Raw genomic sequence first — 17,220 nt, forward strand, 5'->3', positions numbered from 1 at the left:
GGATGTTAAATTCAGTACAGTTGCGTCGCTATTGGGGTGCGGGTAGCCTGCACCCAAGCGCCACCTGCCAGTGGGGTGACACCATCAAGGTGCTGTCAAGCCCCTCATCAGTGTAGTGTGACTTTGAGCTCTTTTCCCTGCTCAGTACAGCAGAGAACTTGGCAGTGCTGTGACAGAAGAAAGGTGAGCTGTGGGCTATCAGAGGCTTCTCCCACTCTCCCCACTTTCTCCTGTCAGGGAGAAGAGACGGCGGCTCTCACTAGGTTCCCCGTCAAGGTTCCTTCCCGCTCTGTTCCTTCCCTATTGGCCATAACTGAGGGCCAATCAAAGGAGACTGGGAGAGGAGATCATCGTGGGACATGTAGTCCCAAAGATTGGTGCCCCCATTTTCCACAGGGAGGAGGCTACAGCTCGATCAAGAGAGATATTGACAGACTGCAGCCTGGAAAAAAAGAGTAGGGAGAGAGCACTACAGGACAAAGAATGAGAAGTGTGCTGGGCGGAAGCCAGAGAGAGAGCCGCACTGCCCAGAGCCACCAGAGAGAGAGCCACGCTGCCCAGCACCACCAGAGAGAGAGCCACGCTGCCTAGTGTCACCAGAGAGAGAAAGACTGAGCCACTACCAGGGTACAGACATGCTACACTACTGACAAAAGTCGCCCCCAGGGAACCCAGAGTGAAAGATCGTCCAGCCGGAGGGATCACTGCTGTAGTTTCACTGAGTCTGGTAAAAGGGCTTGTTGGCCATTATCCATTACTTATCCTAGGGACTTACTACTTCTGCAGTCTCTGACCATGATAATGTGATAATGGCCTTGTCGAAAAGGGGCGTTGCATGGGTGACCCCAAAATGATGCCCCCCCCTGAAAAAAAATCTGCGGACGCCCATGTTTGAAGCATGTTCTATTTCTAAAGTCTGTCAGATTTTTGGACAGCAAAGGTCCGATGGAGCCCACACATGATCGAAATGCACAGGTTTGCACAAAACTATAACTGTAATGCCGCGTACACATGACCGGACTTTTCAACAGCAAAGGTCAGACGGCATTACAGTTATAGTTTTGTGAAAACCTGTGCATTGCCTGTGCAGGGCAAAGCAGCAGTTTAGCTTTAATACCCTCTTCCCAGCAGCATATATTTGGCTTTCGTTAGTTCTCCCACATGCTCCATTCCGCCACTGATAACCAAGCCACAGTAACTTGTGACTTACTCCATGTGACAGAGCTTATGCATGGGAATTGGCCCAGCACTGTCACAATGGGTGGGAAGAGAACCCTCATGCTATGTCAACTTTCACTGGAGCAACTTAGATCCTGCAAAGGATTATCTTTCTTCCCTCCTAGTAGCTGAACGGGCCGGTGGGGGAAAAGGTAAGTACAGCTGATACTCGAAAAATTAGAATATCGTGAAAAAGTTCATTTATTTCACTAATGCAACTTAAAAGGTGAAACTAATATATGAGATAGACTCATTACATGCAAAGCAAGATAGTTCAAGCTGTGATTTGTCATAATTGGGATGATTAAGACTTACAGCTCATGAAAACCCCGACATCCGCAAGACCATACAGGTGATTCTAAAGCCTCATACACACGATAGGACTTTGTACAAACTTTCCCTTGGATTTTTGTACAAAGGGTGTCGGCCCTGAACTTGTATTGCATACACACAGCAGGACTTTTTCAGCCAACTTTCACAAAATCACGTGGTTTTTCTGCTCTTTACCGCCACCTTTGGTCAACTTCTGTAATGTTATCTGATCTTTTGCATTGGTTCTGAGCATGCCTGTTTGTACTTTGTACAAAAGTCCTATGGTTTTCTGTACACACGATCAGACTTTGCTCCATCGGACTTTTGTTGCCAGAAAGTTTGTCCGTTCACACAGCCAACAAAAGTCCGATGAAAACCAAAAAAGTTTGTCCGATGGAGCGTACACACGGTCGGACGTTGCTCCAAAACAGCTAATTTGCATGTTTGTTGTCAAAAAGTCTGATCGTGTGTATGGGCCTTAACACCACCTGTTTGTCACTGGATTTGGCCGGTTCTCTCTCACTCCGATGTTGCGATATATCTTTGATCAATGCCAGGATATTTGGATGCATGGTGAACAGCCCCGAAGAAGCAGCAATCTAGTCTGTGAAATGCGGCGGCTAACCAGTATACACAAGAATCTGTTCAAGTTCATTGAAAATTAGCATTAATCTTGGTCATCGCTTTTATGACTTAATATTGTTATCATTTTACATTGTATACTCTAATAAATTATATATTTTTTTAATTTTCCCCTGTGGCTGTGCTTACCTCATGACAGAAATATGCATCCTTTAAAATCCCATTTTCCTTTGAGGAACAGACTTTAATCTGTTCTCTCTCAAATATTCTTTGTTTTATCTTCTGAAGTACGTTCCCAGTTTCCAATAGCTTCTTTAAGATGTCTACATTCGGATGATCTCTTTCAGCATGTTTGCAGTCTCAACAACTCTCCTGTTGCATGTCTGCAGCCTATGACAGCTTTCTGTACATTACATTTACTGAATATTATGTATGGCCATTTGGTTATGTCAGGAGCCACACTTCAATCATCTTGCATCAGAAAGGTGACCACCCTTAGCACACTTTTGCTTTACAGAATTAAAGAGGAAGTAAAGAAGCTAAAAAAAAAAAAAAACACACCCTGCAAGGCAAAGGCATAATGAGCTAGTATGCATAGCATACTAGCTCATTATGAATAACTTACCTGAGAACGAAGCCCCCGAAGCGGTCCTCCATCTTCATGCCCGCCGCTGCCATGGATCCCGGAGTGACTCCCGGGTCTCGCTGCTCCGGTGCATGCGCGCGGGGGCCGGCACTCGCGGCATATCGCCGTGATCTGCGGCCTGCCCAGTGCGCCTGTGTGCCGTCTTAGGGTAAATATCTCCTAAACTGTATAGGTTTAGGACAGGGATATGCAATTAGCGGACCTCCAGCTGTTGCAAAACTACAAGTCCCAGGAGGCATAGCAAGATTCTGAGAGCTACAAGCATGACACCCAGAGGCAGAGGCATGATGGGACTTGTAGTTTTGCAACAGCTGGAGGTCCACTAATTGCATATCCCTGGTTTAGGAGATATTTATTGGACCTACAGGTAAGCCTTAATCTAGGCTTACCTGTAGGTCAAAGTTGGTTGTAAGGGTTTACAACCACTTTAATACGTATAAGTCGTACTTTGGGGTGAGATTTGAAGGATATTTGTTAGAATAAATGAAATGAGGGTTTGCAGGATCAAGTTTCTAGTGTTCTTCTAAGCTTCAGCAGATGTTTAGTGTTCAGTGTTTAATGTTCAGCTGCATTTGACAACATCAGAAAAATCTAATGATACATGTGCCACCCAAGCTACTGTGTGCAATCAACCCGTTTTAGAGGTCAACTGACCCTTTGACAATGTTTTCTTACTTTCAGGTTATCTGATATTGCAAGTTCCTCCCTTGGTGTATGAAGGGGATGATGTGTCTTTGAGATGTTACAGCTGGCCTGGGTATTCAGTACGACGCACCATGTTTTTCAAGGACAAGGCAGTCATAAGACCACTGAAGGCTGACACCAACCTAATCATTCCTAATGTCGATAAAGATGCAGCTGGGAAGTACAAATGTGAAAAGAAATCTGAGTCCTCCTCTGACACGAGTTACACTGATGAATCCTTCCTTTATGTCCAAGGTAAAACAATCCAATACTGCAAACTGTGGAGCTCAACTGTAAACCTGAAAATCCTTAATTGTTAAAAGTCGATGGTTAAAACATGTCTGGGTACTTAAGGATCATTCTAATATGTATAAGCCTTTGTACACACGGTCGGAGATTCTGACGGAATGTGTCCGATCGGACCGTTTTGTCGGATATTCCGCCTGTGTGTGGTCTACATCGGACTGTTTCCATCTGAGTATCCGATGGACCAAGTTTTCCAACTTGGTAAAATTTTCCGACAAAATGCTCCTATCGGACATACTCCGATCATGTGTAGAGAATTCCGATCGGACAAAGTGCCACGCATTCTCAGATCAAATTCCTACACCAAAGCTATTGGCCTGAACGTAGTCCCGTCGTAACGAAATAACGTCATCACGACGGATTTTCCGACAACTTTGTCCGACTGTGTGTATGCAACCGTTTCGGACAAAATCCGTCGGACAAAATCCGACGGATTTGGTTGTCGGAATCTCCGGCTGTGTGTACAAGGGCTAAGAGAGCTATGACTGAGGCTGCTTAGCCAAAGCACGTTAGCTTTGGTACCACTAACCATGGACTTTTAACAATAAAGGATTTTGAAGTCTACTGTCCATTTCTGGTGCTTGCCTAATTTGAAAGTTTTTGCAAGGGTGAGTAGGAAGCCAACCATAAAGCTGACACTCCATCAGCCATATTGGTTGAGAGGTCAAGCTTGTCTGCTTCCTTTAAAAAAATATACATTGCTTGCATTTTGAAACCATCATGTATTCTACAAGAACATTACTACTTTACGGTCAACTCTTCTATGTTTCTAAATGTGGAAGACGTAAAAATCTCAGTGACTGAATATTTGACAAATTCTCATTTAATGGACATTTCCTTATGGATCTTCTTTTTATTCATCAAAAGACTTATTCCAATGTAGCAGTTACTACATTTTGTGTAATGCCCTGTACACACGATAGGATTTTCCGACAACAAAACCGGTGATTTTCTTCCAAAGGATATTGCCTCAAACTTGTCTTGCATACACGTGGTCACACAAATGTTGGCCAACAATTACGAACGTAGTGACGTACAAGATGTACGTGATATCACCATTATGAATGCTAGTTTTACAAGACCTAGCGCTTCCGGCTCGTACTTGATTCCAAGCATGTGTAAACTTTTGTGTACACACGATCGCAAAGTCCGACAACAAAGTTTTGTTGGCGGAAAATGTAAGAATCTGCTAGCCAACATTTGTTGGCGGAAAATCCGTCAACAATCGTTCGATAGAGCATAGAAATGGTCGGACTTTCAGCCAACAAGCTTACATCTAACATTTCCCATCGGAAAGCCCCATCGTGTGTACGGGGCATAAGCCCTTGTACACACGGTCGGACATTCCGACGACAAAATCCGTCGGATTTTGTCTGAAACTTGTGTTGCATACACACGGTCGGACAAAGTTGTCGGAAAATCTAATCGTAGGTAACGTGATGATGTAATTTCGTTACGACGGGACTACGTTCAGGCTAGTAGCCAATAGCTTTGGTCTAGGAATTTGATCTGAGCATGCGTGGCACTTGGTCCGATCAAAATTCTCTATACACAATCGGACAAAGTCCGATCGGATCATGTTGTCGGAAAGTTTTATAGCCCAGCTCTAAAACTTTGTCCGTCGGATATTCCAACGGAAACAGTCCGATGGAGCCCACACACAGTCGGATTATCCGACAACACGGTTCGATCGGACATTTTCCGTCGGAATGTCCGACCGCGTGTACAAGGGCTAAGAGTTGCAAAATCCAAGCCAGCTTGTTGAATCGTGTCCTATTCCTTTGTAGACCTCTTCTCAAGTCCAGAAGTAAATCAGACTCCATACCCCGTGACACAAGGCGACAACCTGATTCTGACCTGTGACACAGTTCTCAGTCCGCTCAGGCAGGAGACAGAACTGCATTTTGCCTTCTACAAAGATGGACAGTATGTTCAGAGATTCAGTTCATCAAACCAATATGAAGTCCAGTCCGCTCAGCTGGAGGATATTGGGAAGTATTCCTGTGAGGTGAAAACCTCAAGCTCCACAGTAAGGAAGATGAGTAAAGCAATACATATCCAGATACAAGGTGACCATCTTATCAATATAGCTTGTTCGGTGTTTAGAACTTAATTTGCTATCCATTAAAAGTCCAAAGAGGACTCATTAGGGCTGATTTACTAAAGGCAAATACTGTATACTGTGAAGTTTGCAAGTGCAGTTGCTCCAGAACTTGGAAAATTAGGTAAATCTTCACTTTACAAAGAATACCCAATCACATACAGTATACACACCTAATTAGAAGATGGAAGTCAGCACAGCTTTCACGCATTTACTAGGGTGAGGATGAGGGACACCTACTAGAAAACCTACTAAACTAGGTCTATGGCATTTTTATTATTTTTTTTTTTACCAGTTATCAGGACTGCGATATTGCAGCAGACAAATTGGACACTTTTGACACATTTTTGGGACCATTGACAATTATACAGCGAGCAGTGCTATAAAAATGCACTGATTACTATGTAAATGTCACTGGTGGGGAAGGGGTTAACACTAGGGGGCGATCAAGGGGTTAAGTGTGTTCCCTCACTGTGTTCTAACTGTAGGGGGGATGGGACTGTCTAGGAGGAGAGGAAGATCGGTGTTCATACAATACTTACTCCCCTGAAAGAACTGGGATTTGTGTGTTTACACACACAGATCATGGTTCTTGCTCTGTCACGAGCGATCACAGGAGTCCGGCGGTCATCTCACCCGCCAGGCACTCGCATTGGCTCCGGGCACATGCTGCGGGCCCCAGTGGCCAAAAGGAAAAGCGGCGTAAGGTAACGTCGATTTGCCCAGCCGAGTCAACCTACCGGCGGCTGGTCTGGAAGTGGTTAAACATCTATATTTTACTATTGGGTTACATGGTCGGTTGACTAATCATTAAATAGACACTATAGTGCATGTTTTTTGGACTCACTGACATATTACAGGACTGATGTCTGTGCCACTTCTATTAACAGGTCCTTCCATATGACAACTTGTCAATTGTTAATAGCACGTTGATTTTAATTGAGGGGAAAGGTAGTCACTGACACTGGGATTATTATTGCAGTCTTGGGTACCACATGATTCACCTGATGACTGATACATGACTTAAATATCTACATTTTACTATTGGGTTACATGATCGGTTGACTAATTTCAACCAATCATGAAGAGGTTCTTCAGTATTACTACTAGTCAATTTTTAATAAGCACATCTTTTTTTGAGGGACGTGACTATTTCTTTGGCAATTAATAAAAAAGGGGGCTCAAAATATCAAGTCCTGAGCTACTAACCAGGACTTAAGAGTTACTCACCACCAGTTGCCCCACTCAACCCCTACCCTGCCCTTCCCTAATTCCGCCCCTAAACACGCCCTTATAAATGATGTCATGAAATTACACTGTGAAATGTTTTATGCAGAATTGAGTTACAAAAATAAATATTTAAAAACGACTTTATCAATGCCCATCAGTGCAGCATATCAGTGCAGCTTATCAGTGCTGCCCCATCAGTGCAGCCTTATCATTACCCATCAACACAGCCTCATCAGTGCCCAACAGTGCAGCCTCATCAGTGGCCAACAGCGCAAGCCTATTAGTGCTCATCAGTGCAGTCTCATCTGTGCCCATCAATACAGTCTCATCGGTGCCCATCAAAGTAGCCTCATAGGTGCCAATCATTTCAGCCTCATCGGTGCCAATCATTTCAGCCTCACTGGTGCCAATCATTTCAGCCTCATTGGTGCCCATCAGTGCAGCCTCAATGTTGCCCATCAGTGCAGCCTCGTCAGTGCCCATCAATGCAGCCAATCAGTGCCCATCAGTGCAGCCTCATCAGTGCCCATCAATGCAGCCTCATCAGTGCCCATTAGTGCAGCTTATCAGTGCAGCTTATCAGTGCAGACTCACCAATGCCCATGAGTGCAGCCTTAACAGTGCATATCAATGCAGCCTATCAGTGCCCATCAGTGCAGCCTCAACAGTGCCCATCAGTGCAGCCTCATCAGTGCTCATCAGTGCAGCCTACCAGTGCCCATCAGTGCAGTCTATCAGTGCCTATCAGTTCCCATCAGTGTAGCCTCATCAGTGCCCATCAATACGGTCTCATCAGTGCCCATCAATGCAGCCTCATCGGTGTCCATCATTGCAGCCTCACCAGTGCCCATCAATGCAGCCAATCAGTGCCCATGAGTGGAGCCTCATCAGTGCCCATCAATGTAGCCTATCAGTGCCAATAATATTATATATGTGCTTATGTATTCTTTACAGAATTATTTCAAACTACAGAAATAAGACTGACTTCATATCCATTGGTAGAAGGTGATAACATGACCCTGATGTGTTTCACAAGCCTAAGTCCGCTAAAACAAACAACAGAGCTGCAGTTTGCATTCTATAAAGAAGGACGAAGCGTTCAAAGATTCAGTTCATCCAACCAACACGGAGATTGTTGCGCTCAACTGGAGGATTCTGGGAATTACTCCTGTGAAGTCAAGGCTTTAAACAACAATATTAAGAAAACAAGCAAAGAGCTGTATGTCGTTACACAAGGTGAGAGGCGATGGGGACTGTGCAAAACACGTGCTGAAATTTGTAAATCAAAAATAGAATGATTTATTATTTTAATAAGAACTCTGCTTTGGATTCTTGGCTTTTCTAGAACTCTTCTCCAAACCATACATTACAGCAATCCTATATCCAACGGTAGAAGAAGACCACATGGCTCTTCTATGTAACACAAGTCTGAGTCCGATCAGACAAGAGACAGAACTGCTGTTTGCTTTCTATAGAGATGGAAGGGATGTCCAGGGATTCGGTCCATCGGACCAATATGAAGTCCACTCAGCCCAGCTGGAGGATTCTGGAAATTATTCCTGTGAAGTGAGGACATCAGCCAACAGTGTAAAGAAGAGGAGCGAAGAGATAAATATTCACTTTCAGGGTAAGCATTAAAGAGGCTGCGAGTTGTAGTCGTTAAAATTTCTTTATAATGCCCCGTACACACGATCGGACATTGATCGGACATTCCGACAACAAAATCCATGTATTTTTTCTAACGGATGTTGGCTCAAACTTGTCTTGCATACACACGGTCACACAAATTACGAACGCCAAGAACGCGGTGACGTACAACACGTACGGCGCGCCGAGAAAAATGAAGTTCAATAGCCAGTGCGGCTCTTCTGCTTGATTCCGAGCATGCGTGAACTTTGTGCATTGGAATTGTGTGCACACGATCGGAATTTCCAACAACGGGTTTTGTTGTTGGAAAATTTGAGATCCAGATCTCAAATTTTGTGTGACGGAAATTCCGATGGAAAATGTCCGATGGAGCCCACACACGGTCAGAATTTCCCGAAAAGAAGCTCCCATCGAACATTTTCCGTCGTAAAATCTGACCGTGTGTACGGGGTATTCGTTTTAAATAACTTAAAGGGATTTTAAAGTATTTTTTTTTGTCTTAAAATAACAAACATGTTATACTTACCTCCACTGTGCAGCTCGTTTTGCACAGAGTGGCCCCGTACCTGGTCTTCTGGGGTCCCTCGGTGGCTGTCTGTGCTTCTTCCCGCAGGTGCTTCTCACGTTCATGCGAGCTCCCTCGCATGGTGAGAAGCACCTACGGGCGCGCTCCCGTGATACAGCCGGCGGCTATAGCCGCTCGCTGTATCACACGGCCCCGCCCCTGGTGCAGCGCGTCATTGGATGTGATTGACAGCAGCGCGAGCCAATGGCTGCGCTGCCTTCAATCCATCCACTCCAGCCAATCAGCTGCCAGGCTGAGTGGTGAAGAAGAAGTCGGGGGCGAGCGCGGGACTTTCGAGCGGTCAGGCAAGTATAACGGGGGGGCTGGGAGCGCCGTCACTGTGAGATGTTTTTTCACCTTAATGCATAGAATGCATTAAGGTGAAAAAACATTTACCTTTACAACCCCTTTAAAGTGTAAGTCCAGCTAAAAATGTTGCTTTTTTGGATCAAGTGGGAAAGCTTAGAACCCCTGTAGGGTTCAATTGCTTCAGCCCCGGAAGATTTTACCCCCTTCCTGACCAGAGCACTTTTTGCGATTCGGCACTGTGTCGCTTTAACTGACAATTGCGTGGTCCTGTGTTGCTTTTCCCACAAATAGAGCTTTCTTTTAGTGGTATTTAATCCCATCTTCGGTTTTTATTTTTTGCGCTATAAACAAAAAAACGCAACAAGTTTGAAAAAAAGCAATATTTTTTACTCTTTGCTATAATAAATATCCCCCAAAAATATATAAAAAAACAAATTTTTTCCTCAGTTTAGACCGATACGTATTCTTCTACATATTTTTGTTAAAAAAAAAATCACAATAAGCGTATATAGATTGGTTTGCGAAAAAGTTATAGCGTCTACAAAATAGGGGATAGCTTTATGGCATTTTTGTTAATATTTTTTTTTACCAGTAATGGCGGCGATCTGCGATTTTTATCATGAATGCGACATTATGGCGGACACATCGGACATTTTTGACATATTTTTGGGACCATTGTCATTTATACAGCAATCGGTGCTATACAAATGCAGTGATTCCTGTGTAAATGACACTGGCAGTAAAGGGTTTACACACTAGGGGGGAGGGTAATGGTTAAGTGTGTCCTGGGGCGTGTTTCTAACTGTGGGGGGAGGGGCGTGGCTACATGTGACACGTCACTGATCTCTGCTCCTGATCACAAGGAGCAGAGATCAGTGACACTGTCACTAGGCAGAACAGGGAGATGCTTGTTTACATTAGCATTTCCTCATTCTTCCTCTCCATGAGACGATCGCGGGTATCCCCACGGACATCGAATCTGCGGGACCCGCGGTTGGTCCCACGGAGCTCGCAGCGGGCGTGCAAGCTCATGTACAATAACATGATTTTGCACAGCGGAGCCAGCCTGCCGCAGTAAAACTGCGTTGGCTGGTCCGCAAGCGGTTAAGGACGCGACTGCCGGTTTCCCGACCCCGCTCCTTAACAACACATTGACTGTGAGCTCGGCAGACGAACATCTCGCAGATCTCCCAGTTCTTCCTCCCCCGTGAGATGATCGGAGGTATCCCCGAGGCGATCGAGTCCACAGGGCCCGCGATCGGGCTCACGGAGGTTCCGACGGGAGCGTGCACACACCGCCAGAAGCTTGCACGCGATGGCATGGCGGTAAATTTAAAGGGACATACCTGTACACCCATTTGCCTGTCCGTGCCATTCTGCCGACGTACATCGGCATGCGCCGGTCGGGAACCGGTTAAGTTAAGCATTTAGGGGAAAAAAACCTGGTAGCTGATTGGTTTCTATGCTGAGCTGCACCAGATTTGCCCTCTCCGGCTTTAGTAAATCAACACCCAAGCATGATAGTAAACAGCTAAAATAACATAAAATGGATATCAGAGGCAAATAGTCACAAAAATATCAGTTACAGCTTTAATAGATAAATGTACCCTCAAATGAAAGCTCTATATTGTATTTGTAATGGATAAACATTTTTCTCTATTTTTAAGGTACAACGTACAGAAGATATGAGTTGATGAACATAACAAGACTTGTGGCAGCATTCCTTATATATGTTGCCTGCTGTTTTATCACCTTTAAATACTGCTAAGAGGAAACTACTATTGATCTGTCTGTGGAAACTTATTGGATATATTATTTATTTTAAGGAGACTAGTTTGGAACAAGCGGTTAAGGTCATTTCAGTAGAGACGCAAAGTTGGATAAAGGTCACATTGAAATTCTCATACAACATGTTTTAAGCATAGACCTTTCACCGGGTGTGACTACATCATAAATATAAAGTGCATTATACGCACAGCCAAATAAGACAACAATAAGAAAACAGCAATGAAAAATATCAAAATAAACAAAATAGTACAATGCAACAATGAAAGGACAAAGTACTTCTGTATCTGAAGCCCTAAATTTCTGGGAAGGTTCTAGCTAGATTTGGTACTAGAAGCTAAGAGGTTCTTGAGTCTTTCCAAAACCCTTCCTACTGGCTAATGTGGTATAATGTTTGGGTCCTGAGTCCTCCATTGGAGCACTTAAGTCTATTTGTATCCTACTACAATGAAGGGCATTAGTCCCCAAACTATGTCCCGATTTAGGGTGGCACAGGAGGTTGGGTTAGTTGTGGCCAGTGGTCTCTCACCATTATGGAGTCTGTTAAGAAGCCTCTTGTTGATGTCTTATGATGGAACCTGTGCTGTGGTGGTGACTCTGGACTCTATAGCAGCCATCTCGCACGAAACCAGTGACATCTCTTTCCTCCAACCTGCTGGATCTCGCCAAATTTACAGGAGGGTTCTAGCTAGATTTGGTACTAGAAGCTAAAAGGTTCTTGAGTCTCTCCAAAACCCTTCCTACTGGCTAATGTGGTATAATGTTTGGGCCCTGAGTCCTCCATTGGAGCACGTAAGTCTATTTGGTTCCTACTACAGTAAAGGGCATTAGTCCCCAAACTATGTCCCGATTTAGGGTGGCACAGGAGGTTAGGGAAGTTGTGGCCAGCGGTCTCTCACCATTATGGAGTCTGTTAAGAAGCCTCTTGTTGATGTCTTATGATGGAACCTGTGCTGTTGTGGTGGTGACTCTGGACTCTATAGCAGCCATCTCGCATGAAACCAGTGACATCTCTTTCCTCCAACCTGCTGGATCTCATCAAATTTACAGGAGGGTTCTAGCTAGATTTGGCACTAGAAGCTAAAAGGTTCTTGAGTCTCTCCAAAACCCTTCCTACTGGCTAATGTGGTATAATGTTTGGGCCCTGAGTCCTCCATTGGAGCACTTAAGTCTATTTGGTTCCTACTACAGTAAAGGGCATTAGTCCCCAAACTATGTCCCGATTTAGGGTGGCACAGGAGGTTAGGGAAGTTGTGGCCAGTGGTCTCTCACCATTATGGAGTCTGTTAAGAAGCCTCCTGTGGATGTCTTATGATGGAACCTGTGCTGTTGTGGTGACTCTGGACTTCATAGCAGCCATCTCGCACGAAACCAGTGACATCTCTTTCCTCCAACCTGCTGGATCTCGCCAATGGCTACAGGCTTTTTGCAGCACAATCTCATTATGACATTGCGGCAAGTTCCGGTAATGGCAGTATCTCTGACTCAACAGCACCCTACACCAGTCACCTCTCATTCCCCATACGAGACTGTCAAGAGCCCTGGCTAATCCTTCCACTTCCTTCTTTCTGCAGCACACTTTAGTCATGTGGCACATGACCGAAACACCACGGATCGGGGCTGTTCTGTACTAAAGCCGCGTACGCATGATTGGGTTTTCCGACGGCAGTAATGACAGGCTGCTGTCGGAAAATCTGACCGTTTGTACGTTCCATCAGACAATTGTTGGCCAACTTTCCGTAGACAAATGTTGGATGGCAGGCTTTAAAAAAAATTCTGTGGACAAGTGTCTGTTGTCAGATTTTCTGAGTGTGTGTACACAAGTCCGTCGGACAAAAGTCCAAAGTACAAACACACATGCTCGGAAGCAAGGACGAGCCAAAGGCGCTCGGTCTTGTAAACCAGCGTTCGTAATGGAGAATTAACATTCGTGACGTGGCAAATTATGAAAAGTTGAAATGCAACGCACAATTCTCTTCTTCTTTAATGGGATAATAATTAAGCTGCTTTGCTGGTGATACTCATGGAGCTATTGCAAATGTATTTGAAAAGGCTTTTTTTTTTCTAGTGATATCAAGAATAATATTATTGTGCTTTTTTTTATCATTTTTATCATTATGAGGGAGCCCCTCATAATGATAAATTCATCATAACGAACATTCGTAATCGTACGAAATTTCAGACGAAATACTAATTCATTCTAATACGAAACAGAACGGAACGGAACGAAACAAAACAAATTTATTGATGGTGCACATGTCTAATGCTTATCAATGCCATCTATCAGTGCCGCACATCAGTTCCCATCACTGCCACCTATCAGTGCCCAGCAGTGCCCATCAGTGGCGCCCATCAGTGCCCAGCAGTGCCCAGCAGTGCGCCTATCAATGCCACCCATAATTACCCATCAGTTCAGCCTTTCATTGCCCATCAGTGTCGCCTATCACTGCCCACCAGTACCACCCATGAGTGCCCATCAATGCTGCCTATCAATGCCAATCAGTGCTACATATCAGTGACACCCATCAGTGCCCAGCAGTGCCGCCTATCAATGCCACCCATAAGTACCCATCAGTGAAGCCTTTCAGTGCCCATCAGTGTCGCCTATCACTGCCCACCAGTGCCACCCATGAGTGCCCATCAGTGCTGCCTATCAATGCCAATCAGTGCTACATATCAGTGACACCCATAAGTGCCCAGCAGTGCTGCCTATCAATGCCACCCATAAGTACCCATCAGTGTAGCCTTTCAGTGCCCATCAGTGTCACCTATCAGTGCCCACCAGTGCCACCCATGAGTGCCCATCAGTGCCACCTATCAATGCCAATCAGTGCTACATATCAGTGACACCCATCAGTGCCCAGCAGTGCCGCCTATCAATGCCACCCATAAGTACCCATCAGTGAAGCCTTTCAGTGCCCATCAGTGTCGCTCATGAGTGCCCATCAGTGCCACCTATCAATGCCAATCAGTGCTAAATATCAGTGACACCCATCAGTGCCACCTACCAGTGTCCATCAATGCTGCCTATCAGTGCCCATCAGTGCCGCCTCATCAGTGCCGCCTTATCAGTGCCCATTAGTGGAGAAAACGTACTTATTTACAAAATTTAATAACAGAAACAAAAGAAAAACTTTTTTTTTTTTTTTACATTTTAGTTTAGCAACAAATAAAGAAATCTCTATTTGTGAGAACAAAATGAGAAAAAATTCTGTTAGGGTACAGCGTAGCATGACCACGCCATTGGCATTTAAACAGCGACAGCGCTGAAAGCTGACAATTGGCCTGGGCGGGGGGGGGGGGGGGTAAGGGGGGGTAAGTACCCGGTACTCCACCCTTTATTGTACTGCCCACCCACCTCTTCTTCTGCTGGAAGCCTTTGTATCAGAACTACAGATATCCTAGTGCTAGTGACATGATAATAACCCTTGTCTTTGTATCAGTTGTGTCTTGCACGGTCTAACCATTTATGAAAGTTCACTGCTTTTAGTCACATTGGCTTGAGGTTACTAAACGGAAAAAAGAGAAAACGTGGTCAAATTTTCCTTTTCGGTGCCTTCACTGCATTGCTCTAGCTTTTCTATAACCAAATTGTTTTCAGTCGCCTATATTTTTTTTTTGCACTTCTGACCACCTGCAGTAACAACAGCATGAAGTTCAAATGTTACACTCCAGCCACGGACCGCAGCACTCAATGTTTCAAATGCGTTTGTACTTCTTTTTGCCAGTCACCCAGTTCCGCTGTATAATAATAGGTTCACAGTAGGGGAAAACAAAATGTTTAACCACTTCAGCCCCCCCCCCTCCCGGACCATTTGGCTGGCCAAAGACCAGAGCACTTTTTTTGCGATTACGGCACTGCGTCGATTTAACTGACAATTGCGCGGTCGTGCGACGTGGCTACCAAACAAAATTTACATCCTTTTTTCCCCGCAAATAGAGCTTTCTTTTGGTGGTATTTGATCACCTCTGCGGTTTTTATTTTTTGCGCTATAAACAAAAAAAGAGCATCAGTGTTGAAAAAAAAACACATTATTTTTTACTTTTTGCTAAATATCCCCAAAAATTATATAAAAAAACATATTTTTTTCAGTTTAGGCCAATATATACTCTTCTACATATTTTTAGTAAAAAAAAAATCGCAATAAGCATTTATTTATTGCTTTGCGCAAACGTTAGTGCGTCTACAAAATAGAGGATAGTTTTATGGCATTTTTATTAATATTTTTTTTTTTTTTACTAGTAATGGCGGCGATCAGCGATTTTTATCGTGGCTGTGACGGCGGGCACATCAGACAATTTCGGTGCGTTTTTGGAACCATTCACATTTATACAGCAAACAGTGCGATTGTCACAGTGTGATTACTGTGTAAATGTGGCTGGCAATGAAGGGGTTAACCACTAGGTGGTGCTGTAGGTGTTAAGTGTGTCCTAAGGAGTGATTCTAACTGTAGGGGGGGTGGGGCTGTGTGTGACACGACACTGATCACTGCTTCCTGATTACAGGGAGCTATGATCAGTGTCCTGTCACTAGGCAGAACAGGAAGATGCTTGTTTACATTAGCAATTCCATGTTCTTCCTCACCGTGAGACGATCGTGGGGATCCCCACGGACATCGAGTCCGCAAGACCCGCGATCACGCTCACGGAGCTCCCAGTGGACGTGCGCGTGACCCCAACGTGACCCCCCCTAGACCCCAACATTTAAAACAGTACCACGTGTTGATTGCATTATTTACATGATCATTTCTTATACAGGTACATCTCATAAAATTAGAATATCATCAAAAAGGTACCGTATTTATCGACGTATAACATGCACATTAATTTTAAGAGGGAGTTTCAGTACATTTTAAATAAGGAACTTTGAAGCAAAATAAGGGCCAGTGCCCATCTGCAGCCTCATCATTGCCATCAATGCAGCCTGATCAATGCTCATCTGCAGCCTCACAAGTGCCATCAATGCAGCCTCACCATTGCCTTCAATGCAGCAGCCTCACCATTGCCTTCAATGCAACAGCCTCACCAGTGCCATCAATGCAGCAGCCTCACCATTGCCTTAAATGTAGCAGCCTCACCATTGCCATCATGCAGCAGCCTCACCCAGTGCTATCAATGCAGCAGCCTCGCCATTGCCATCAATGCAGCAGCCTCACCAGTGCCATCAATGCAGCAGCCTCACCATTTCCATCAGTGCAGCAGCCTCACCAGTGCCATCAATGCAGCAGCCTCACCATTGCCTTAAATGCAGCAGCCTCACCATTGCCATCAATGCAGCAGCCTCCCTGTTGCTATCAATGCAGCAGCCTCACCATTGCCATCATTGCAGCAGCCTCACCATTTCCCTCAGTTAAGCAGCCTCACCATTGCCATTAATGCAGCAGCCTCACAATTGCCATCAATGCAGCAGCCTCACCACTGCTTTCAATGCAGCAGCCTCACCATTGCCATCATGCAGCAGCCTCACCAGTGCTATCAATGCAGCAGCCTCGCCATTGCCATCAATTCAGCAGCCTCACCATTGCCTTAAATGCAGCAGCCTCACAATTGCCATCAATGCAGCAGCCTCACCATTGCCTTCAATGCAGCAGCCTCACCATTGCCATCATGCAGCAGCCTCACCATTGCCATCATGCAGCAGCCTCACCAGTGCTATCAATGCAGCAGCCTCGCCATTGCCTTCAATGCAGCAGCCTCACCAGTGCCATCAATGCAGCAGCCTCACCATTTCCATCAGTGCAGCAGCCTCACCAGTGCCATCAGTGCAGCAGCCTCACCATTGCCATCAATGCAGCAGCCTCATCATTGCCTTCAATGCAGCAGCCTCACCATTGC

At 45.0% G+C, this 17,220-nt stretch overlaps 2 protein-coding genes across 2 annotated transcripts; both read left to right on the plus strand.

Moving 5' to 3' along the window:
• The first annotated feature begins 3,103 nt into the window (after window positions 1-3,103).
• LOC143973514 (Fc receptor-like B) lies at window positions 3,104-5,861 on the plus strand. The gene is made up of 2 exons (XM_077474432.1): window positions 3,104-3,697; window positions 5,536-5,861. Exons 1-2 carry the CDS (start codon window positions 3,535-3,537, stop codon window positions 5,859-5,861), a joined length of 489 nt encoding a protein of 162 aa, XP_077330558.1. The 5' UTR covers window positions 3,104-3,534.
• Window positions 5,862-7,648: 1,787 nt separating this feature from the next.
• Window positions 7,649-12,358, plus strand: LOC143973522 (Fc receptor-like A). Its single transcript, XM_077474441.1, has 3 exons — window positions 7,649-8,315; window positions 8,425-8,706; window positions 11,268-12,358. The coding sequence occupies exons 1-3, from the start codon at window positions 8,093-8,095 to the stop codon at window positions 11,366-11,368; spliced, it is 606 nt and encodes a 201-aa protein (XP_077330567.1). The 5' UTR covers window positions 7,649-8,092; the 3' UTR covers window positions 11,369-12,358.
• The last annotated feature ends 4,862 nt before the right edge of the window (window positions 12,359-17,220 follow it).

The sequence above is a fragment of the Lithobates pipiens genome, unplaced genomic scaffold (genome assembly GCF_037356315.1).
Source record: "Lithobates pipiens isolate NorthernLeopardFrog02 unplaced genomic scaffold, aLitPip1_a1.2 Scaffold_83, whole genome shotgun sequence".
Lineage (NCBI taxonomy): Eukaryota > Metazoa > Chordata > Amphibia > Anura > Ranidae > Lithobates > Lithobates pipiens.